This window comes from Anomaloglossus baeobatrachus, chromosome 5 (assembly GCF_048569485.1).
Source record: "Anomaloglossus baeobatrachus isolate aAnoBae1 chromosome 5, aAnoBae1.hap1, whole genome shotgun sequence".
Classification (NCBI taxonomy): Eukaryota; Metazoa; Chordata; class Amphibia; order Anura; family Aromobatidae; genus Anomaloglossus; species Anomaloglossus baeobatrachus.
In genome coordinates, this window is record NC_134357.1 from 225,778,561 (window position 1) to 225,802,633 (window position 24,073).

The 24,073-nt window shown below is 46.8% G+C and overlaps 1 protein-coding gene across 1 annotated transcript in view; it reads right to left on the bottom strand.

Annotated features, from left to right (window-relative positions):
* LOC142312711 (catenin delta-1-like) overlaps positions 1–24,073 on the bottom strand; it is a 239,087-nt gene that overhangs the window by 17,671 nt on the left and 197,343 nt on the right. The window contains exons 15-18 of the mRNA XM_075351699.1: positions 22,407–22,485; positions 10,528–10,572; positions 9,893–9,972; positions 2,462–2,543 (exon numbers count right to left, since the gene is read on the bottom strand). Coding sequence (XP_075207814.1) covers positions 2,481–2,543; positions 9,893–9,972; positions 10,528–10,572; positions 22,407–22,485 — 267 coding nt within the window. The 3' untranslated portion in view covers positions 2,462–2,480. The remainder of the gene's footprint in view (positions 1–2,461; positions 2,544–9,892; positions 9,973–10,527; positions 10,573–22,406; positions 22,486–24,073) is intronic.

The following is a 24,073-nucleotide window of genomic DNA, read 5'->3' on the forward strand; positions in this document are numbered from 1 at the left end:
AGCCCCATCTTCCACTGCAAGTATGGATCTAGCCGCCAGTCTGGAGATTGGAGGATCCACCTTGGGACACTGAGTCCAACCTTTGACCACGTCAGGGGGAAAGGGATAACGTGTATCCTTAAGGCGCTTAGAAAAACGCTTATCTGGACAAGCATGGTGATTCTGGACTGCCTCTCTGAAATCAGAGTGGTCCAGAAACATACTCTGTGTACGCTTGGGAAACCTGAAACGGAATTTCTCCTGCTGAGAAGCTGACTCCTCCACCGGAGGAGCTGAGGGAGAAATATCCAACATTTGATTGATGGACGCAATAAGATCGTTCACTATGGCGTCCCCGTCAGGAGTATCAAGATTGAGAGCGGCCTCAGGATCAGAATCCTGATCAGCTGTCTCCGCTTCATCAACCAGAGATTCCCCCCGCTGAGACCCTGAACAATATGATGATGTCGAGGGAATTTCCCAGCGAGCTCGCTTAGTCGGTCTGGGGCTGGGGTCTGTGTCAGAGCCCTCAGCTTGGGATCTATGAGACACCCCGGGGGGACATTGTTGGTCCAACTGAGGGGGGTCAGGGAGCAATGATTCAACAGTGTCCCTGTGCTGAGATACCGGTCTGGACTGCAAGGCTTCTAGTATCTTAGCCATAGTCTCAGAGAGTTTATCCGTAAAGACTGCAAACTCCGTCCCCGTCACCTGGACAGTGTCAGCAGGTGGTTCCCCCTGGGCCCCCCTTAGCAGAGGCTCCGGCTGAGTAAGTTCCGCAGGGGCCGAGCAGTGCACACAATGAGGGTCAGTGGAACCTGCCGGTAGCGGTGTCGTACATGCGGCGCAGGCAGCATAGTAAGCCTGTGTTTTGGCACCCCTGCCTTTTGTGGGCGCCATGCTATTGTCTTCCCTGAGCAACACAATAGGGTATATAGCCAGAAATCAACTGTGCACCATACAGTGTAAAGTATATACCATAAACATATAATTTATAATTACACTTCTGCACAATGGGGCTAGCACCACAGGTGCTGCTTACCACCCGCTTAAAGCGGTTGTGAGGCCACCAGAATCCCTGCCTGGGTCTCCCAGAATTTGTCCCCCTCTGCAGGGTCAGAGGAGCTGACAGGAATGGCTGCCGGCGTCCTGAGGAGAGGAGGGAGCCGTGGGCGTGACCCAGAAAGTGTGGGAACTGGTGCCCCACTGTGCACAGTGAGGGGGGTGGAGTATGCAAAGCATGCTCCAGCCCTCATTGCTGCTCGTCCTGTACAGCGTCTCGCCCTTCCCCTGCCTGTCAGGGCTGGGGGTGGGAGGAAAAGAGACTAGGCCGCAAAAGCCGGACTCGAGTAATAAGCGCGGCCGCCGTATAAGCGCGGCCGGCGTGGAAGTCCCCGGCGCACTACAAGTCCCAGCCGCGCCGCAGTGTTAACCATGGCAGCGGCGGTCAGCGCGGTAGTCCCCATACACAAACACACTGAGCGACGCTGCAGTGTGTAATGGCACATTTAACCCGGTCAGCGCCGCGGTCCCCGGTGCACTAGCACACCCAGCAATGCTGGAGTGTTGCTGTGCGCGGTCCCCACTGGGACACAGAGTACCTCCAAGTAGCAGGGCCATGTCCCTGAACGATACTCGGCTCCTATCCAGCAGAGTCCTCGGGAGCTGTGGATGGAGCACGGCCTCAGTGCCTGGAGACCGATTAGGATCCCACTTCACCCAGAGCCCTAAGGGGGATGGGGAAGGAAAACCGCATGTGGGCTCCAGCCTCCGTACCCGCAATGGATACCTCAACCTTAACAACACCGCCGACCAGAGTGGGGTGAGAAGGGAGCATGCTGGGGGCCCTATATGGGCCCACTTTTCTTCCATCCGACATAGTCAGCAGCTGCTGCTGACTAATCTGTGGAGCTGTGCGTGCATGACTGCCTCCTTCGCACAAAGCAAAAAAACTGAGGAGCCCGTGGGAGCACGGGGGGTGTATAGGCTGAAGGGGAGGGGCTTTACACTTTTAGTGTAATACTTTGTGCGGCCTCCGGAGGCATAGCCTATACACCCAATTGTCTGGGTCTCCCAATGGAGCGACAAAGAAAGATTTTTTATTCATCACAAATCTGGCTCGCTGGATCCATCCTTCTATATCAATTGTTGGCAAGAGCTGCCATTTATCCGTTGCTGAGCATCAATATAGAATAGCAGCCTATTCATTGAATCTACTTGGTAAGCTGGCATTTTTTCTTCTTTTTTTCACATAAAAAACAAAACCCCCACAAATCATGAAGGGTTATTCATGAAAAATATAAACAGCACTCGCACGAGAAAAGCGGACATCTGAATGAGCCATGATAAGGCATGTTTTGAGGTAAAAAAAAAATGATTTTTGTCTCACACTGAAAACATTAAATATTATGACCTCATAAATGTGTAATAAACATGCAGATGAAATACCAGATGGATTGAATACAAAACGTGCAATACATACACATGCAACAGATGTGGAATTAGACTTGTCGGTCTTCAGCATCCCCAAGATCCAGTGAACCCCCAGCACTGAGAGACCTTTCCTGTGACAGACACGATTAGCAATGAGATGACAAAGCAATGTGGTAAAGATTTATGAAAGGAATATGCCTGTTAAGCACAATTTATGCCCATTGTGAAATTTTTGCATTACAACAAAATTTAATTTATATTATTAAAGCATAACAAAAGCATGAAACTTATTTGGCTCATTAACATCAAAACTGACAGAATTTTTTGCCATTCACCTATAAAATACTAATCTCGGCAAATATATTTGAGTGACACAGAAGACGGACGCCAAGGCCTTGTTCACACACTGGTTTTACCCGCGGTTTTGCAGAAGAAATTTCTGCTAAAAATGGTTGTAAACCTTTCTGCAGACATTCCCTAGCAAAACCTATGGGAAAAAAAAAATAGCTGTGCGCACACTGCGGCTTTCTGCAGAATTTCTTGAGAAAAAGAATTGCATGTCACTTCTTTTCCGCAGGTACCTGCGGTAATTTTACCCCATTGACTGTAATGTAATCATGAAATACCGCAAAGAATAACGCAGGTAGCAAAATATGTGCATTTCATTGCGTTATCCCGCGATATGTCGCATTTTTCGGGAACAAATGTTCGTCACTACCTTGCGTTTTGCAAGGAAGTGATGTCACTAGTAGAGGAAGACGACAGAAAATACACACATCACACACACAGACACATACATACAGTGCTGGCCAAAAGTATTGGCACCCCTGCAATTCTGTCAGAGAATACTCAGTTTCTTCCTGAAAATGATTGCAATCACAAATTCTTTGGTATTATCTTCACTTAATTTGTCTTCAATGTAAAAAAAAAAATGAAATATGTCAAAAAGCCAAACTGGATATAATTCCACACCAAACATAAAAAAGGGGGTGGACAAAAGTATTGGCACTGTTTGAAAAATCATGTGATGCTTCTCTAATTTGTGTAATTAACAGCACCTGTAACTTACCTGTGGCACCTAACAGGTGTTGGCAATAACTAAATCACACTTGCAGCCAGTTGACATGTATTAAAATTGACTCAACCTCTGTCCTGTGTCCTTGTGTGTACCACATTGAGCATGGAGAAAAGAAAGAAGACCAAAGAACTCTCTGAGGACTTGAGAATCCAAATTGTGAGGAAGCATGAGCAATCTCAAGGCTACAAGTTCATCTTCAAAGACCTGAAAGTTCCTGTGTCTACGGTGTGCAGTGTCATCAAGAAGTTTAAAGCCCATGACACAGTGGCTAACCTCCCTAGATGTGGAAGGAAAAGAAAAATTGATAAGAGATTTCAACGCAAGATTGTGCGGATGGTGGATAAAGAACCTCAACTAACATCCAAACAAGTTAAAGCTGCCCTGCAGTCCGAGGGTACAATAGTGTCAACCCGTATTATCCATCAGCATCTGAATGAAAAGGGACTATATGGTAGGATAACCAGGAAGACCCCACTTCTTACCCCGAGACATAAAAAAGCCAGGCTGGAGTTTGCCAAAACTTACCTGAGAAAGCCTAAAACATTTTGGAAGAATGTTCTCTGGTCAGATGAGACAAAAGTATAGCTTTTTGGGAAAAGCCATCAACAGAGTTTAAAGGGAAAAAAAAAAAAAAAAAAAGAGGCATTCAAAGAAAAGAACACGGTCCCTACAGTCAAACATGGCGGAGGTTCCCTAATGTTTTGGGGTTGCTTTGCTGCCTCTAGCACTGGACTGCTTGACCGTGTGCATGGCATTATGAAGTCTGAAGACTACCAACAAATTTTGCAGCATAATGTAGGGCCCAGTGTGAGAAGGCTGGGTCTCCCTCAGAGGTCATGGGTCTTCCAGCAGGACAATGACCCAAAACACACTTCAAAAAGCACTAGAAAATGGTTTGAGAGAAAGCACTGGAGACTACTAAAGTGGCCAGCAATGAGTCCAGACCTGAATCCCATAGAACACCTGTGGAGAGATCAAAATGGCAGTTTGGAGAAGGCCCCCTTCAAATCTCAGGGACCTGGAGCAGTTTGCCAAAGAAGAATGGTCTAAAATTCCTGCAGAGCATTGTAAGAAACTCATTGATGGTTACCGGAAGCGGTTATTTGCAGTTATTTTGGCTAAAGGTTGTGCAACCAAGTATTAGCCTAAGGGTGCCAATACTTTTGTCTGGCCCATTGTTGGAGTTTTGTGTGAAATGATCAATGATTTGATTTTTGTTTCATTCTCTTTTGTGTTTTTTTCATTGCAAGCAAAATAAATGAAGATAATACCAAAAGAATTTGTGATTGCAATCTATTTCAGGAAGAAACTGAGTATTATCTGACAGAATTGCAGGGGTGCCAATACTTTTGGCCAGCACTGTATATAATACACAGACACATAGAAAACAGCAACATACGTTCAGAGGGCTGGTATTTGGCCAGATACTGCTCCCCATATAAAATCTATGGGGACCAGAATCGGGCGCAAAGGGATAGGAGCAAGCGCTTCATACTTACCCATCACCGGGCAGCTGTCACAATGCTCCGGTGGCTTCTCCCACTTTTGAAAATGCCGGCCGCTCATTATTCCATCTCATATTCACTGCTTCCACTGCCACCGGAGCAGTGTGACTGCTGTCACTCAGCGTGGGGGACATGTCTGCCTGCAACCAATCACAGCCAGTGGGCGGGTCTTTATCTTGCAATAAATTAAATAATTTTAAAAACTGTGCAAACCTCCCCCTTCCCCCCCATTTTGATAACAGCTAAGATAAAGCTTTTTAGATTCTATTATGTCTTGTTTATAAAAGTGAGTCCACCATTATGGTGGTTACATGATAATTTTGATATTTATAATGATAATTAATCGTATTCATGCCTACGTTTTGTATCTCATCACGTTCATGTTTGTTCTAGAACGGGTTAATTTTGCTTTGTGTATCCTAATCAATGTGTTCCATCTGTTCATTTCCTGTCTTCAGCATTGTATATATTGAGCTTTTATTTGTATATGTACAACCTATGAGTAAGGATCTCTATGACCTTAAACACGCAAGGCTGTTCTAATTTTAAACATGTATGTTTTTAACATGTTTTGTGAATAAAATATGTCTTAATTTTCACTGAAGACTGGACTACGGGTGCTGGATTACCACTTACTCTTATTTAGAGTGAATCCTGCAGTAGTGATGTGTCGGTCGCGAACGATCCGACACAAAGATCCAGCTCCCTGCAGTGACAGACAGGAGCCGGATCCCCAGTGTTAGCAACTAAAATCTCTAAGGCTGTGCGCACACTAGAAAAGTGATTTTTCTCAAGAAAATTTCTTGAGAAACTTCTGGGAGTTGAAGATTAACGCACCTGCGGTAAAAAACGCACCAAAACCGCGGGAAAAACGCATGTGTTTTTGCCGCGGTTTTTCCGCAAGCTGGTCCCTGCGTTTTTTTTTATGCTTAACTGCAATAAATAATATAGATAGTAGATAGATAATCGAGAGACAGATCATGGATAGAGGGAAAGATGGATAGATGAATAGATAGATGAGAAAGACCTATATAATGTTCCACCCCCTGCATATTCTAAGCTGGCACCCTTTAGTGACTTTCATGTGGCACTAAAGGGTGCCTAGCCTTGTATTTAGCCAAAAAATAATTAAAAAAAATAAAAAAAAAAAGACGACGTGAGGTCCCCCCATCTTTTGTAGCCAGCTAGGGTAAAGCAGACTGCTGCAGCCTGCAGACCACAGCTGGCAGCTTCACCTTGGCTGGTAATCCAAAACAGAGGGCACCCCACGCTGTTATTTTACATTAAATAATTTAAAACAAAAAACGTAGGGTCCCCCCCAAATTGGATCACCAGCCAAGGTAAAGCGGACAGCTGGGGTCTGATATTCTCAGACTAGGGAGGTCCACTGTTATTGGACACTCCCCAGCCTAAAAATAGCAGGCCGCAGCCGCCCCAGAAGTGGCTCCTGGCGCTTCGCCCCAACTCATCCCGTTACCCTGGTGCGGTGGCAAACGGGGTAATATATGGGGTTGATGCCAGATGTATAATGTCACCTGGCATCAAGCCCTGGGGTTCGTGATGTCACACTTCTATCAGATACCTGACATCATCAATCCAGTCAGTAAGAAATAACATATAGACAACAAAAAAAGTTTTATTTGAGTTTTATTTGAAAAAACACTCCCCACATTCCCTCTTTCACCAATTTATTGACAAGAACAATCAAATCCGGGTCCGGCGTAATCCAATAAGGGGGGGGTCCCACGACGATCCATACCATAGTCACTGTCCCAGTAAGTGAAGAACAGAAGGTTCCCCATTGGCTGGGAGAGTAATGCAGTGACATGAGCTAACATCAATAGGTCAGCCCAGGTCACTGCAGGGGATGACGAGCGCTGCCATCAGGAGCTTAGATGAGATCATTACCTGCTGTGATCTCCTGCAGTCCTGCCATCAGCGCTGTCACTGCCTTCTATGCCCGCCGCGTTCTCAGCAGTATCGCGAGAGCCCGTGACGTCACCGCTAGCGAAAGTCTCGGGCCGTGGGCATAGACGGCAGTGACACCGGTGACGTCAGGAGATCGTCACAGCAGGTAATGATCTCATCTAACCTCCTGACAGCAGCGCCCGTCATCCCCGCGGCTGCACGCACTGCTGTGTGTCAGTGTCTGCCTGCGCTGCAGCGTGACAAGCTCCCGATACTGCGGGCAGACACTGACACACTGCAGTGCAGGCAGCCGCGGGGCAGGAGCGGGACACAGACTGCACGGGCACCTGGAGGTCACACGGAAGTGCTTCTGTTCGGCGTCCAGGGAGTGCGACGTCTGTGCTTACTCTGCCCCGCTTCCTCTTCTGTCATAATGACATCACTGCCTGCAAAACCGCAGTCAGCGATGAACATTACCGCAGGTAAATCATGGCTATACCGGGGGTATACCGCACATCATTTGCTACCTGCGGTATACCCCCGGTATTTCGCGATTACATTACAGTGAATGGAGTGAAATACCTGCGTAAAAGAAGTGACATGCACATTCTCTCAAGAAATTTTCTCAAGAAAATCTTCACAAAGAATTTTCTTGAGAAAAAAACGCAGTGTGCGCACAGCTATTTTTTTTCCCATAGGTTTTGCTGGGAAATGTCTGCAGAAAGATTTCAAACATTTCTCAAGAAATTTCCGCAGCAAAACCGCGGGTAAATCCGCAGGTAAAAACGCCTAGTGCGCCCTAGTGTGTTTAAGTCTACATCTTTATGTCCAACTGGTATAAACCAGAAGTATACAACCTGTGCCCTGCACACCATTTAGTGAGGGCCGTAAATTCTCTGTATACACTATTTTCCATGTGAAATATACCCTAAAGAGAGTACCTCCATTCTCCACATTTGTGAGAGTCCTTGTAATGGAATCTGCATCTCAGAAATGTATGGCCTATTGGCCCTTAGACAAAAGGTTTTGCACCCCTTGTCTACACTTACCTTCCATTTCTTTTTTTCAAACGCGTGCCTGGTAATTTTTTTCATGTAGATTTAACCCTTTCTCGACCAGCCGATTTTGCGCTTTCCGGTTTGTTTTTTTCTCCATTCTTCTTTAGAGAGACGTAACTTTTTTATTTTTCAGTCAATATGGTCATGTGAGGGTTTTTGCGGAACGAGCTGTACTTTTAAATGAAACCATGAGTTTTTTTTACCATATAGTGTACTGGAAAACGGCAAAAAAATTCCAATTGCAGAAAAATTGCAAAAAAGTCCAATTGTACTATTGTTTTTGAGATTTTATTCACAGTGTTCACTATATGGTAAAACTGATGTGTCAGTGTGATGTCTCAGGTCGGTGTGAGCTCGTAGACACCAAACATGAATAGGTTTACTTTTATCTAAGGGGTTAAAAAAAACCCAGAAGTTTGTCCGAAAAAAGTGGAGTATGTTTTGCGCCATATTCCGCAACCCGTAGTGTTCTCCTTTTTTCTGGATCTATGGCTCAGTGACTGCTTATTTTTTGCGTCTCTGGCTGACGTATTTAACAGTTACTGTTTTTTCTCAGATTGCATTTTGTGCAAAATTTGTGGTGACCAAAAAAATGTAATTTTGGCGTTTGGAATTTTTTTGCCGCTATGCAGTTTACCGGTCAGATTTATTGATTTTATATTTTCATAGATCGGGCATTTCATTTTTTTAACCCTTTAATTTTCACTGGGGAACAATGGGGGTGATTTGAACTTAGTTTTTTTTTAAATTTTTGAAAACTTTTTTGTTAATTTTTGTAATTTACTAGTACCCCTAGGGGGCTATAGGGATCAGCTGTCTGATCGCTCATTCATTTCTCTCAATCAGAGCAGCACCGCTCAGACCGGGAGAAATGATCATCTCTTAACAGTCAGTACTCAGCTGTTTCTTACAACACCTGAGTCATGTGAGCTACAGGAGTCATAAAATGACCCTGTGTTACCTTGACAACCACCGGATGCATGTGATCACATCACGTGACTTCCGGTACTGAACTCGAAGTAAAAGTTTTAGTGCGATCGCGATTATAATGGCGTTGTCACATATTGACAGCGCCATTTAAGGGGTTAAAAAGGCATGGGCGGAACGAGATTCCACTCGTGCCTAGCAGGCACACATGTCAGCCGTACATATTAGCTGACATGTATGCTGATCGTAGATTAACACTGACCGCATGGGCGTAATTTTACCGTCCGCCGTCGTTAAGGGGTTAACGTCACACGACTTGCAGCTTGGGATCTGTTGGGTTTTATAGATTGCGTTTTGTAGACAATTTAAGGAGGGACACCTCGATATGTTCCAATGGCAGTCAACAACAAAAATAAAAAATGAGGCAAGACTTAAGAGAAAAAGGTCTTAACTGTACTACATAGGAGTGGAGAATTTTGGGGAAAAGCTGCTGAAAGTATACAGCAACATCACTGACTCCTTTCATGATGACACCACAAAAGCAATGACATGTTGTGGGGGCACCCCAAGTGTTGGTAGGCACAAGGAAAAATCACAACATTCTGGACGGCCCTCTAACATTATTAAGGAATATCTTGTGCTAACGCATTTAGTGGAATCCACTAGTTAGATACCACTAGCTACTTAGTGATTGGAATTATTGAGAAACCATCTGTAGTAAAGTCCATTTTTGCTAGTAGGTCTCATGCTCTAGTAAATATTTTCATGTACTGATAGTATACAGCTTTAAATACATTGAAGAACTCAAATCTCTCACGTACAATATATTATATACAATATATAATACAGTAAAATTATAATTGAGAAGCCATGCAAATTGGAACATTTATGGGAGTTTTTAGCTTGTACAATAATCAACACAAAAGAAAAAAAAAGGAGCCTTGAATAATGCAATGACTTGCAATTGATACATACTTGCAATTGATACATGACTATAAACTTACTTTGAGAGGTTCCAGTTCAGACAGATCCCCTGAACGGTTTAGGAGGCGACTGCCATGATCCCCATTGTGTGAATATGTGTCTGAAAAATATAAAGGAGACAAAAAAAAAAAAAAAGTAAACTGTATGTAAACTATGTAAAAATGTTGTAACAAAAACCAAATATTTCCCAATTACTCAGATCCGCACTGGATCAAGACTTCAGAGATGTACAAAACCTTTACAGAAAAGAAAAAAGGGGGTCCAAATGTTTTGATATGTCTCAACTGTAGTCTTCAAGCATCTCTAACACTTTTAGATAGTCCCTTAGCATTCTCATCTATTATCACTCAGGTCTCTTTCGTACAATCATTTAACATCAATACTTGCACTTATATAGCAGACACTTTTGGACGATATATTTGACAATTTGGTCACTAGGCCGACTATTTTAGTTAAGCAAATCTATAGTTTTGCACTTCTGTACTATACACTTGTAATCTTTATTTTCTCCACATCTGTTTACAGTATGCTATAGAGCACACTGTCCCACAGTTTAATCATGTCTAATTTCCGATTTGATTAATTACAAATAAAGGTTCATAATCTTATGTGGGCCCTTTGCTTTCATTTTTGTAAGTCCTGTTGTCAATATTACCTGGTCTGATGTCATTCATAGGAATGTTAACATTCTCCTTCTTATCTACAAAAAAAAAAAAAAAAAAAAAAGAAGTGTTTACATTTCTGTAGTAAAATTAAGATTGAGCAATAAAATATAAAAATTGATTCCAGCAATAATATATTGCTATATGAGGAAAAAGGAATATGTCAACTACAGACGCACTTTTCCTCCCAAAACTTCGGGAGGAAAATGAGGGGTGCGTCTTAAAATCCGAATGTAGCTCACTGGGGATGGTGGAGAGGGGTCACAGGAGGTGGTGGCAATGCGCTGTACTGCTCTGTGCTAAGGCCGTAGGGCTCTGTGCGGCAGGGATCTGTCCGGCCGGTGGCGGGGCTCTGTGGGGCAGAGACTGCGGGGCTCTGTGCAGCCTGTTGCGGCGGGGATCTGTGTGACATGCAGCGGCAGGCATCTGTGTGGCTGGCGGTGGCAGTGGGCATCTATGCGTCCGGCAGTGGCGGTGAGCATCTGTGCAGGCTGCGGCGGCGTGCATCTGTGCAGCATGCGGCCGGCGGTGGTGACAGCGGGCATCTGTGCAGCGGGCATCTGTGCAGCGGGCAGTGGCAGGGATCTGTGCGGTCGGCGGTGGTGATGATGGCGGGCATTTGTGCAGCCGGCGGTGGCAGTGTGTTATCCGTGTGGCCGGCGCCAGTGAGTACTTCAAATAATGGAGCCCAGAGAAGACGCATGCGCAGATTGAGATCTCAGCTCAAGCGCTCATTAGATGATCCATGTTCAATACAATGCATAAACATCATCATGCCAAGGTCTGTATATGGATGGTATATCAGGATCATTAGTCAGACAAAAGTAATTACCTGAGGCCATGACTATAACAGCTGTGTCGACCCCAAATACCTAACCCTAAGCGTGTTTCAGCGTACCTTTGTCAGGGGGGGTCTTTTCTCTGATCATCTATGGGATAAGTATGTACAATCAGATTTTGGCTGCTACTAGGTTTATATGAATTAACTATTTATTAACAGTTCAGCTATTATTCACTGGTGCACTTTAATTTAAGCTGCTGGTATTACACATTTTTTTGTATTCTCTATTGCACATTGTTGCTATTATAATCAATACTATACTATTTTGCACTTTATATTATAATAACGAAGTTTAGCTGCTAATTTTTATCACATTGATACATATTTATTTAATATTACCAACTAGTGGCCTATATTTCTATCGCACCTTAAATGATTAATTTCGATATTGATTTATAATCTTATTTGATTTTTTTCTTGGTGCTAAATTGCGGTGTTAAGACCCATTCCCCTTGCTGTCATTTTCCTTGCTGTTATTTATGTTTTTTAATGATTAATTAATACCATTATGAATTTTATCATGGTCTATGGCTATTCTGTGTGAATCGGGTTTTTTGCAATAATTATAATAGCCCACTTTGGTGTGTATGGGGTCTTTTGTACATTTATAGTGATAGTCTATTGAGGACACACTATATCTACCCCTGGTTGGCATAAATCTTTTTATAATACTGGAGAATCAACGGATTTCAGCTAAAGCAATAGAAGACATCATGGGGATTTCCCGTGAACGTGTTTGTGTCATTATCCATGAACATTTGGACATGAGGAAGCTATCTGCAAAGTACGTCCCCAAATGTTTGACAACAGATCAGAGAAGCATGAGAGTGAAAACTTCCCGGACCATTTGCCGGCGTTTCCGGACTGATAAGAACTTCCTGGATCGACTGGTCACTGTGCATGAGACCTGGATTTATTTGTATGACCCTGAAAACAAGGAGCAGTCAAAAGAGTAGAGGCACAGTGGTTCTTCTCGTCCAAAGAAGTTTAGGGTGCAAAAATCAGCCACTAAGGTGATGGCATTTTGTTTTGGGTTAAGGAGGGTGTGCTGCTAGTGGACTACCTTCAAAAGACTTCCACCATCAATGCAAGGTATTACACTGAACATTTGGACCAATTAAAGTCAAAAGGTGCAGCAAGCTGTCCAAAGGAATCTTGTTCCTGCAAGATAATGCCTCTGCTCACACTGCACAAGCGACCATGGCAAAACTGGTAGAGCTGGGTTTCCAGCTGCTTGACCACCCAGAGTCACCAGATCTAGCTCCTTCCGACTATCATCTGTGTCCAAACCTGAAGAACCACCTCGAGGGTACCAAACTTTCCATCATTTCTGATGCCATGGCTACTATGGAAGCCTGGTTTGAGGCACAACCGAAAGACTCCTTTTTGCTAGACTTGGAATACCGATGTAAGATGTGTGTTCACATCAGTGGAGAGTATGTGGAATAAATGTAAAGTTTTATCATCCTATCACATTTATTTCTGGTTAAAGCCAAAGAATTATCAGCAGGCCCTCGTACTTATGTCGGTCTGCTTCCTCCTACAGGCATGTTTGCACTGTCTCCCTGTATTCACTTCCACCAATCTTCATGCTGCATGTAATCTACCTCCTAAACTTGCCTCTTTTGCTCTACTCAGGTGGACTTAAGTACAGATAAGCACAGTATATCACAAAAGTGAGTATACCCCTCATTTTTTATAAATATTTTACTATATCTTTTAATGGGACAACACTAAAGATATGACTCTTTGATAAAATGTAAAGTGGTCAGTTTACAGCTTGCATGACAGTGTAAATTTGGTGCACCCTCTAAATAAGACAACACACAACCATTTGTTTCAAAACCACTGGCAATGAAAGAGTACACTCCTTAGTGAAAATGGCCAAATAGTGCCTAAAGTGCCAATATTTTGTTGTCACCATTATTTTCAAGCACTGCCTTAACTCTTTTTGGGCATGGCGTTCACTAGAGCTTCAAAGGAGCCACTGGATTCTCTTCCACTCCTCCATGACGATACCACATGGCTGGTGGATAATAGAGACCTTGCCTTCAGTTTGAGGATGCACAGATGTTTAATAGGGTTTAGGTCTAGAGACATGCTTGGCCAGTCCAGCACCTTTGCCGCCAGTTTCTTTAGCAAGGCAGTGGTCACCTTGGAGGAGTGTTTGAGGTCATTATTATGCAGCAATACTGCCCTGCAGCCCAGTTGCTGAAGAAAGGGGATCATGCTGTGCCCCAGTATGTCACTGTACATGTTGGCATTCATGGTTCCCTCAAGGAACTCCATGGCTCCCCACAGCTAGCAGCACTCATGCAGGCCCAAACCATGACACGCCCACCACCAAGATTGACTGTAGGCAAGACACCTGTTTTTGTCTCCCTCCCCTGGTTGCCGAGACACACGCTTGACACCACCTGAACCAAATAAGGTTATCTTGGTCTTCTTCCAGTAATTCATGTTCTTTGCTTTTCTCTTTTCGTCAGAAAAATGTTTGCGGGCTTTCTTGTGTATCATCTTTAGAAGAGGCTACCTTCTGGGATGACAGCCATGCAGACCAATTTGATGCAGTGTATGTTCTGACCACTAACAGGCTGATGCCCCAACCCAGTAATCTCTGCAGCAATGCTGGCAGGACTCGTACATCTATTTTGCAAAGACAACCTCTGGACATGATGCTGAGCACGTACACTCAACTTCTTTAGTCAACCATGGCAAAGGCACGCTCTGAGTGAAACCTGTCTTGTTAAACCGCTGATGATCTTTGCCACCGTGCTGCAGCTCAGTTTCAGGGTGTTGGCAATCTTCTTAAAGCCTAGATCATCTTTATGTAGAACAATTTTTTTTAGATTCTCATTTCTTTGCTATACGGTGCCATGTTGAACTTCCAGTGACCAGTACAAGTGTGTGAGCCATAACATCAAATGTAACACACCTGATCCCCATTCAGACCCAAGACCTTGTAACATTACTGAGTCCCATGACACCAGGGAGGGAAAATGGCTAATTGGACACAATTTAGCCATTTTCACTTATTGGTGTACTCACTTCTGTAGCCATCAGTTTAGACATTAATGGTTCTATGTTGATTTATTTAGAAGGCTCACAAAATGTACACTGTTATACAAGCTGTACATTGACTATTTTACACTGTACCAAAGTGTCATATGTTCGTTGTTGTCTTAAGAAAAGATATAACAAAGAAGGGAATTTTGTTACTTACCGTAAATTCCTTTTCTTCTAGCTCTTATTGGGAGACCCAGACGATTGGGGTATAGCTACTGCCCTCCGGAGGCCACACAAAGCACTACACTAAAAAGTGCAAGGCCCCTCCCCTTCTGGCTATACCCCCCCGTGGTATCACGGGTTCTCCAGTTTTAGTGCCAAAGCAAGAAGGAGGAAGCCAATAACTGGTTTAAACAAATTAACTCCGAATAACGTCGGAGAACTGAAAAACCGTTCAACATGAACAACATGTGTACCCGAAAACAACCAAAAATCCCGAAGGACAACAGGGCGGGTGCTGGGTCTCCCAATAAGAGCTAGAAGAAAAGGAATTTACGGTAAGTAACAAAATTCCCTTCTTCTTCAGCGCTCTATTGGGAGACCCAGACGATTGGGACGTCCAAAAGCTGTCCCTGGGTGGGTAAAGAGATACCTCATGTTAGAGCTGCAAAACAGCCCTCCCCTACGGGGGTGTCACTGCCGCCTGCAGGACTCTTCTACCTAAGCTGGCATCCGCCGAAGCATAGGTATGCACCTGATAATGCTTGGTGAAAGTGTGCAGACTCGACCAGGTAGCTGCCTGGCACACTTGTTGAGCCGAAGCCTGGTGTCGTAATGCCCAGTACGCACCCACGGCTCTGGTTGAGTGGGCTTTTAACCCTGAAGGAACCGGAAGCCCCGCAGAACGGTAGACCTCTAGAATTGGTTCTTTGATCCATCGAGCCAGGGTGGCTTTAGAAGCCTGCAACCCCTTGCGCGGACCAGCGACAAGGACAAAAAATGCATCGGAACGGCGCATGGGCGCCGTGCGGGAAATGTAGATTCTGAGTGCTCTCACCAGATCTAGCAAACGTAAGTCCTTTTCATACCGGTGAACCGGATGAGGACAAAAGGAAGGCAAGGATATATCCTGATTAAGATGAAACGAGGATACGACCTTAGGGAGAAACTCCGGAATGGGGCGCAGCACTACCTTGTCCTGGTGGAACACCAGGAAGGGAGCCTTGGATGACAGAGCTGCCAGCTCTGACACTCGCCGAAGCGATGTGATCGCAACAAGAAACGCCACTTTCTGTGACAGGCGAGAAAAGGAAACTTCCTTCAGAGGCTCGAAAGGCGGCTTCTGGAGAGCAACTAGTACCCTGTTCAGATCCCATGGATCTAACGGCCGCCTGTACGGGGGCACAATATGACAGACCCCCTGCAGGAACGTGCGCACCTTAGGAAGACGTGCTAGACGCTTCTGAAAAAAACACGGATAGTGCCGAGACTTGCCCTTTAAGAGAGCTGAGCGACAAGCCCTTTTCCAACCCCGATTGCAGGAAGGAAAGAAAGGTGGGCAATGCAAATGGCCAAGGGGATACTCTCTGTGCAGAGCACCAGGATAAGAAAATCTTCCACGTTCTGTGGTAGATCTTAGCAGACGTTGACTTCCTAGCTTGTCTCATTGTGGCTACGACTCCTTGAGATAATCCTGCGGACGCTAGGATCCAGGACTCAATGGCCACACAGTCAGGTTCAGGGCCGCAGAATTCTGATGGAAAAAACGGCCCTTGGGACAGTAAGTCTGGTCGGTCTGGCAGTGACCACGGTCGACCGACCGTGAGATGCCACAGATCCGGATACCACGATCTCCTCGGCCAGTCCGGGGCGACGAGTATGACGCGGCTGCAATCGGATCTGATTTTTGCGCAGTCCTCTGGGCAAGAGTGCCAGAGGTGGAAACACATATGTGAGCCGGAACTGCGACCAATCTTGCACTAAGGCGTCTGCCGCCAGAGCTCTGTGATCGCGCGATCGTGCCAGAAATGCCGGGACCTTGTTGGTGTGCCGAGACGCCATTAGGTCGACGTCCGGCACCCCCCAGCGGCAACAGATTTCCTGAAACACGTCCGGGTGAAGGGACCATCCCCCCGCGTCCATACCCTGGCGACTGAGGAAGTCTGCTTCCCAGTTTTCTACGCCCGGGATGTGAACTGCGGATATGGTGGATGCTGTGTCCTCCACCCACATGAGGATTCGCCGGACTTCCTGGAAGGCTTGCTGACTGCGCGTCCCTTCTTGGTGGTTGATGTATGCCACCACTGTGGAGATGTCCGACTGGATTCGGATCTGCTCTCTTTCTAGCCACTTCTGGAAAGCTAGTAGGGTAAGATACCCTGCCCCGATTTCCAGAACATTGATCTGAAGGGTGGACTCCTGCTGAGTCCACGTCCCCTGAGCCATGTGGCGGAGACAAACTGCTCCCCACCCTGACAGACTCGTATCTGTCGTGACCACTATGAGGTGGGAATAAGCCACTATTACAGATAGTCCTCGGCCGTCTGGGAAAGGGAGACTTTCCTGTCCAGGGAGGTTGACTGCCCGTTCCATTGGCGGAGAATGTCCCATTGCAGTTGGCGCAGATGAAAATGCGCAAGGGAACTGCCTCGATGGCTGCCACCATCTTCCTTAGGAAGTGTATGAGACGCCTTAAGGGGTGCGACTGGCCTTGAAGGAGAGACTGCACCTCTGTCTGCAGTGAACGCTGCTTGTTCAGCGGAAGCTTCACTATTGCTGATAGAGTATGAAACTCCATGCCGAGATACGTTAGTGATTGAGTCGGAGACAGATTTGACCTTGCCAAATTGATGATCCACCCGAAAGACTGGAGAGTCTCCAGCGTAACATTCAGGCTGCGTTGGCATGCCTCGAGGGAGGGTGCTTTGACGAGTAGATCGTCCAAGTACGGGATCACCGGGTGTCCCTGAGAGTGCAAGACTGCTACCACTGCTGCCATGACCTTGGTGAACACCCGTAGGGCTGTCGCCAGACTGAATGGCAGAGCTACGAACTGAAGATGTTCGTCTCCTATCACAAAACGTAGAAAACGTTGGTGTTCCGTAGCAATTGGCACGTGGAGATAGTCATCTTTGATGTCTGTTGAGGCAAGGAAGTCTCCTCGAGACATTGAGGCAATGACGGATCGGAGGGATCCCATCCGGAACCGCCTGGCGTTCGCATGCTCGTTGAGCAGTTTCAGGACCAGAACAGGACGGAAGGAACCGTCCTTTTTTGGAGCCACAAAGAGATTGGAGTACAAACCCTCTCCCTCGTTCCTGAGGGGGGACAGGGATCACCACTCCTTCTGCTCTTAGAGCGTCCACCGCCTGCAGCAGGGCATCTGCTCGGTGGGGGGTGGGGCCGTTCTGAAGAATGGAGTCGGAGGACGAGAACAGAACACTGTCCTGTGCACGTGAGCACAATGTCCGTCACCCACCGGTCTGTGACCTGTGGCAGCTAAACGTCGCCAAAGGCGGGGGAGTCTGCCATCAACCGCGGATGCGGAGAGAGAGAGAGAGAGAGCTGAGAGTCCTGAGGAGGCCGCCTTGGTAGCGGTTCCTCCGACTGCCTTCCTTGGGCGTGATTGAGCCCGGCCGGAATCTGAGCCCGTCTGAGGTTTTGTAGCCCTTTTGCACGAGGACAATTGGGACCTGCCGGAGCTTGGGAAGGACCGAAACCTCGACTGTACTTTTAGGACAGTATAAACAGGGTAAGTCGCAGTGCAGACATTGCGGGGTTACGGACGCCTCTGCGGTACAGATGTCCCTGTGCTCAAGGCCAGCTGCGCAAGAACAGCTGAAAAGGTTAGGTTGCCTATACGGCTGTGGATGCCGGAGCAACCGACACGCCGATAGCTTCCTGGACAGATTTCAACCAGAGTCCATCTGTCTGTGAATGGCATCTTTAAGTGAAGCCCCATCTCCAGTGCAACTATGGCTCTAGATGCAAGCCTGGAGATTGGAGAATCCACCTTTGGACCCTGGGTCCAGCGCTGACCACGTCAGGGGAAAAGGGATAACGTGTATCCTAAAAAACGTTTGGAGAAGACGCTTATCTGGTAAGCGTGGTGTTCCTGGACTGCTTCTCTGAAGTCAGCGTGGCCAGAAAAATACTCAATATCTGTGTGAGATACTGAAAAAGGACTTCTCCTGTTCGTCTCCTATCTCCACTGGGGGAGCTGAGGGAGAAAGATCCAACCTTCCATTGATGGACGGTATAGGATCATTCCGTATGGCGTTACCACCCGGTGTATCCGGATTGAGAGCGATGTCAGGATCAAAGCCCTGAAGAGCTGCCTTTTGGTCAAGTAGATTGCCCATGGCCTGTCTGGACTGCAAGTCTCTATATTATGACTACACCGTCCCTGTCCATGGACAGGGTTGACAGGTGGTTTCTTTGGCCACGACTAGTAGAGACCCCGGCAGACGAAGTGCTAGAGACCCCGGCAGACGACGTGCTACAGGGGAGCAGGCACACAATGGGACGGTGTCATGAACAGCATCCCATGTAGTAAAAACAGCACTGAAAATCTGTGTTGCTTTTTTGCCGCTGCCGACTAGCTATCTAAAAGTATATAGCCAAGATTGGTGACCGTACAGTGCAATGTATAGCATACAGGCATAAAGTACAAATGACCACTGCAGCACAAGCAATACAAGCAGCATAGAAGCCTGTGCCCTGGCACCCCTGCTCTTCTGCTGCTGTATACTAGTCATCTAGGGGAATATAGCCCAGAAGAGTGACCCTACAGTGCAATGTATAGCATACAAGCACAAGTACAAAAGAACACTGCAGCACATGCAATACAAGCAGCATAGAAGCCTGTGCCCTGGCACCCCAGCTCTTCTGCTGCTGTAGACTGGTCATCCAGGGGAATATAGCCCAGAAGAGTGACCATACAGTGCAATGTATAGCATACAAGCACAAGTACAAATGCACACTGCAGCCCATGCAATACAAGCAGCATAGAAAAAAACCTGTGCCCCAGCACCCTTGGTTTTCTGCTGCTGTAGTCTAGCCATTCCAGGAGAATATAGCTAAGACTAGCGACTGTACAGTGCAATGTATAGCATATAAGCATAAACACAAATGAACACCTCAGTCGTGCAATACAAGCAGCCTAGAAAGCCTGTGCCTTAGCACACCTGCTTTCCTGCTGCTGATGTGTCGCTCCCCAAGCGGGCATATAGCGACCTATGCAGTTAAAAACAACACATGTACACACTGCAGTATATATATGTGTGGTCAGCACTATGTGTGCCGCTTACCGCCCGCCTATAAGCGGGTGTATGGCCGCCACCGTCCTGCCTGGTTGCCGAAAGTCCGAGCTCGGACTGCAGTAATGGCTGCCGGCTTCTTCCCCAGCTCGTGTGAGGAGGGGCGGGCCGTGGGCGTGCCCCAAGGCAGAGCGGGAATCCGGCGTCCGACAGTGTGCAGTGAGAGGGCTGGAGCATGTAAATAAGGCTCCAGCCCTCGGCGCTGCTGATTGCTCAGCGCCTGTCCCCTTCCCTGAGTGACAGGGAGGGGGCGGGAACGAAGCGGCACTAGGCCGCAGAAGCCGGGGACTGGATTTATAAGCGCCGCCGCCGTAAAAGCGCGGTCGGCGCCCAGTCCCCGGCGAACTACAAGTCCCAGCCGCGCCGCCGCTCCCGGAGCGTCCGGCGCGGTAGTTCCCAAAACACAAAGTCACTCAGCAAAGCTGCAGTGACTGTAACCCATTACTGTCCCCGGCGCACTAGCACACCCAGCAAGTCTGGAGTGTGCTGTGTCCGTGTGACCGGGGACACAGAGTACCTGTAATGGTGCAGGGCCATGTCCCTGAACGGTACCCAGCTCCGTATCCAGCAGGTTCAAATGGGTCTGTGGATGGAGCCCGGCGTCAGAGCTTTGAGGCCGGCAGGATCCCACTTCCTCAGAGCCCCTCAGGGGGATGTGGAAGGAAAGCAGCATGTGGGCTCCAGCCTCCGTACCAGCAATAGGTACCTCAACCTTACAACACCATCAACGGGTGAGAAGGGAGCATGCTGGGGGCCCTATATGGGCCCTCTTTTCTTCCATCCGAAATAGTCAGCAGCTACTGCTGACTAAAATCTGTGGAGCTATGCGTGGATGTCTGACCTCCTTCGCACAAAGCTTGAAAACTGGAGAACCCGTGATACCACGGAAGGGTATAGCCAGAAGGGGAGGGGCCTTGCACTTTTTAGTGTAGTGCTTTGTGTGGCCTCCGGAGGGCAGTAGCTATACCCCAATCGTCTGGGTCTCCCAATAGAGCGCTGAAGAAATATAGATAAAAATGTGAAGGGTGTACTCACTTTCATGATATAGGCACTTACGTTGTTATTGCAGAGTAAAAATAGCACTCCACCGCAATACATCCTTCTACATTTACAGCTAGGCAAAGTCTTGTTTTTAATCTGTTTTATCAGTTCACCATATAAAAATGATAAAAATGTATGATTTTTTTTATAATACTATAGCTAGTTATTTTTACAAATACTTCCTGAGTACTCTTATAATGGTGAGATACTTCCTGTACAGTCAGAGCAGGATGTAGTTGATTGAAAATAAATTGTCTGACTGAAACTTCAGATGTTTAAAAAGTCTGAGAAGTAATAGCACTTTCACATTTCTGTAATTTTCCCTCAGTCACAATACGTCGCTTTGAGAAAAAAACAGAATCCTTTAAAATAATTAGAAGGATTTTTTTTTTCTTGCCATAGACTTGTATTAACGACGGATTGCGACTGATGGCCTTGCGTTAAATTCGTTGTGCGACTGATTAGTCGTGGAATGACTGTTGGGCGGAAGCAACAATGTAACGTTTTTCCGAGCGCCGAAACGACGCACTGCACAGGATTCCATCAAGAGGTATAATGGTTGTGTATGGTGCCGGTTTCCGCCATAATCAGTTGCACGATGGAATCCAGTGCTGGTTTCTGTCATTTTCTACGGAGCATGCCCAGTATGTACACAATCACATTGCATCACATCAAGATTGGCTTGATAGGAAAAATCCATATAATTATGCAAAATTTTATCTATAACACCATTCATTCTGCCCCTTTCTCTCCAAATTGTCACAGATGGCCCGTGAAAACAGTTATATAGGTCTCCAAAATGTCTGGCACTCCCATTGCGCTGTCCCAAAACAAACGAATCACGACGGATCCGTCGTAAAAGAACGCACAACGGATGTAATGGATCAGTTATTTCACATGATTCCGCAAGCAAAAAATGTTGAATCTGTCATTCCGTCGCAACAACGGACCTGGCGGATTTGAAACGACGGAAATGTGAAAGTAGCATTATCTGTGCAAAAATACTGAACTGCCTTATCAGGTCTTCCCTACAAAGCCTACATCAGATGGTCGGAAAGTTAATGCCTAGGAACGCTTAAATAAGTGAGTTACAGAGAGCAGTGACTGTCACTGCTATAATTGAAAAATGCTCAATTTAAGATTTTTTTTAATTTTAAGTATAGAATATATCATGATTCAACAGAAATCCTCCAACCGTAAGAATATGTACAGTGTCTTAATAAAATTCTTCATATCCTGTTAAGTTTTCCACATTTTTTTCATGTTACACCCACACCCAAATCCCAGAAGAATCTGTAGCAAGAACGGAGAATAGTTGTTCATGGACGCACTCTATCCAATCTCAGAGCTATTTAGCAGAAAAAAAAAAAAAGGACTAAAGCTTGTAGACATACCCCAAAAGACTTGCAGCAGTAACGGCAGTGACAGGTGGTTGTATACAAATGCATATCACAATTTTCAGATTAATATTTTAAATCCATGTATCATTTCCTTTACATTTCACAAATTCTTAGTGTTGGTACATCTCATAAAACACCAATATAAATTTACGTTTGTAGGTGTAACGTTGGGGGGGTGGGGGGGAATTCACAGGGTCTGAATAGTTTTTCAAGATTCACTATTTTTCCAGCATTTACATTTTTGGGCAAAAGGCATTGAGTCTTACCGTTCCTCTGGGTTCTTTCAATGAGAGGAAGAGTGCTATCATCAAATCCTGGAGCGCGCTTTGGGCCTGCTTGAGATACCTGATCATAGAACATATACATTGGATATGAGCATAACTTAGCCCTTACAATTGACAAAAAATAAAAAATACATTTTCACAAAAAAAACCTGAAAACAAAAAAGGGCATTGTGCAGTTTTAACCCCACAACGACCACGGGCAGTAAAATTACGTCATAGCAGTCACAGTATTAATCTCCCCCGACTGCTGCCGGTAGCCAGGGGAGATCGGCGCACATCTCAGCTGATTTATACAGTTAACATGTGTGCCTGCTAGGCAAGAGCGGAATCGCTATCCGCCTGTGCCTTTTAAACCCCTTAAATGGTGCTGTCCATATGGGACAGAGCCATTATAATAGCGATCGCGCTATAACGTTACTCACAGGCCAATACCGGAAGTCACGTGATGTGATCATGTGGATCCAAAGGTTGTCATGGTAGCACAGGGTCATGTGATGACTCCTGTGCTCACATGACTCAGAGCCTGTAAGAAACAGCCGATTGCCGCTTGTTACAAGAGATGATCATTTCTCGGTCTAAGCTGTGCTGCTCTGATCGGGAGAAATGAATAAGCGATCAGACAATGTCCCGTGACGGGCATGCCCCCAGCGTCTCCAGTGGCGGGCATGCCCCCAGCGTCTCCAGTGGCGGGCATGCCCCCAGCGTCTCCAGTGGCGGGCATGCCCCCAGCGTCTCCAGTGGCGGGCATGCCCCCAGCGTCCCCAGTGGCGGGCATGCCCCCAGCGTCCCCAGTGGCGGGCATGCCCCCAGCGTCCCCAGGGACGGGCATGCCCCCTGCGTCCCCAGGGACGGGCATGCCCCCTGCGTCCCCAGGGACGGGCATGCCCCCTGCGTCCCCAGGGACGTGCATGCCCCCTGCGTCCCCAGGGACGTGCATGCCCCCTGCGTCCCCAGGGACGTGCATGCCCCCTGCGTCCCCAGGGACGTGCATGCCCCCTGCGTCCCCAGGGACGTGCATGCCCCCTGCGTCCCCAGGGACGTGCATGCCCCCTGCGTCCCCAGGGACGTGCATGCCCCCTGCGTCCCCAGGGACGTGCATGCCCCCTGCGTCCCCAGGGACGTGCATGCCCCCTGCGTCCCCAGGGACGTGCATGCCCCCTGCGTCCCCAGGGACGTGCATGCCCCCTGCGTCCCCAGGGACGTGCATGCCCCCTGCGTCCCCAGGGACGTGCATGCCTCCTGCGTCTCATGTGACTTACACATTGGAGATGCTGGGGGCATATGCATCAGATTGGAGATGCTGGGGGCATTTACATGTCCCCAGCCCCTTGTGTAATGTATGTGCCCCCAGTGTCACCTGTGATATATATACAGTAGTCTCAGCGTCTCCTATGTGATGTATATACAGCAGTCCCAGCGTTTCCTATGTGATGTATATGCCCCCAATGTCTCCTATGCGATATATGTACCTCCAGCGTCTCCTGTGATGTATATACAGTGTCTGTTATGTGATGTATATGATTTACCAATCTTATTATCACAAAGAGTTGACTGTGCTCCAGACGGAGACAAACATGAAAAACCAGTTGCGAGAAGAAACATGATTAGTATCACCGAACATCACAGCCGCGCCAAAGAGAAGCCGGTCC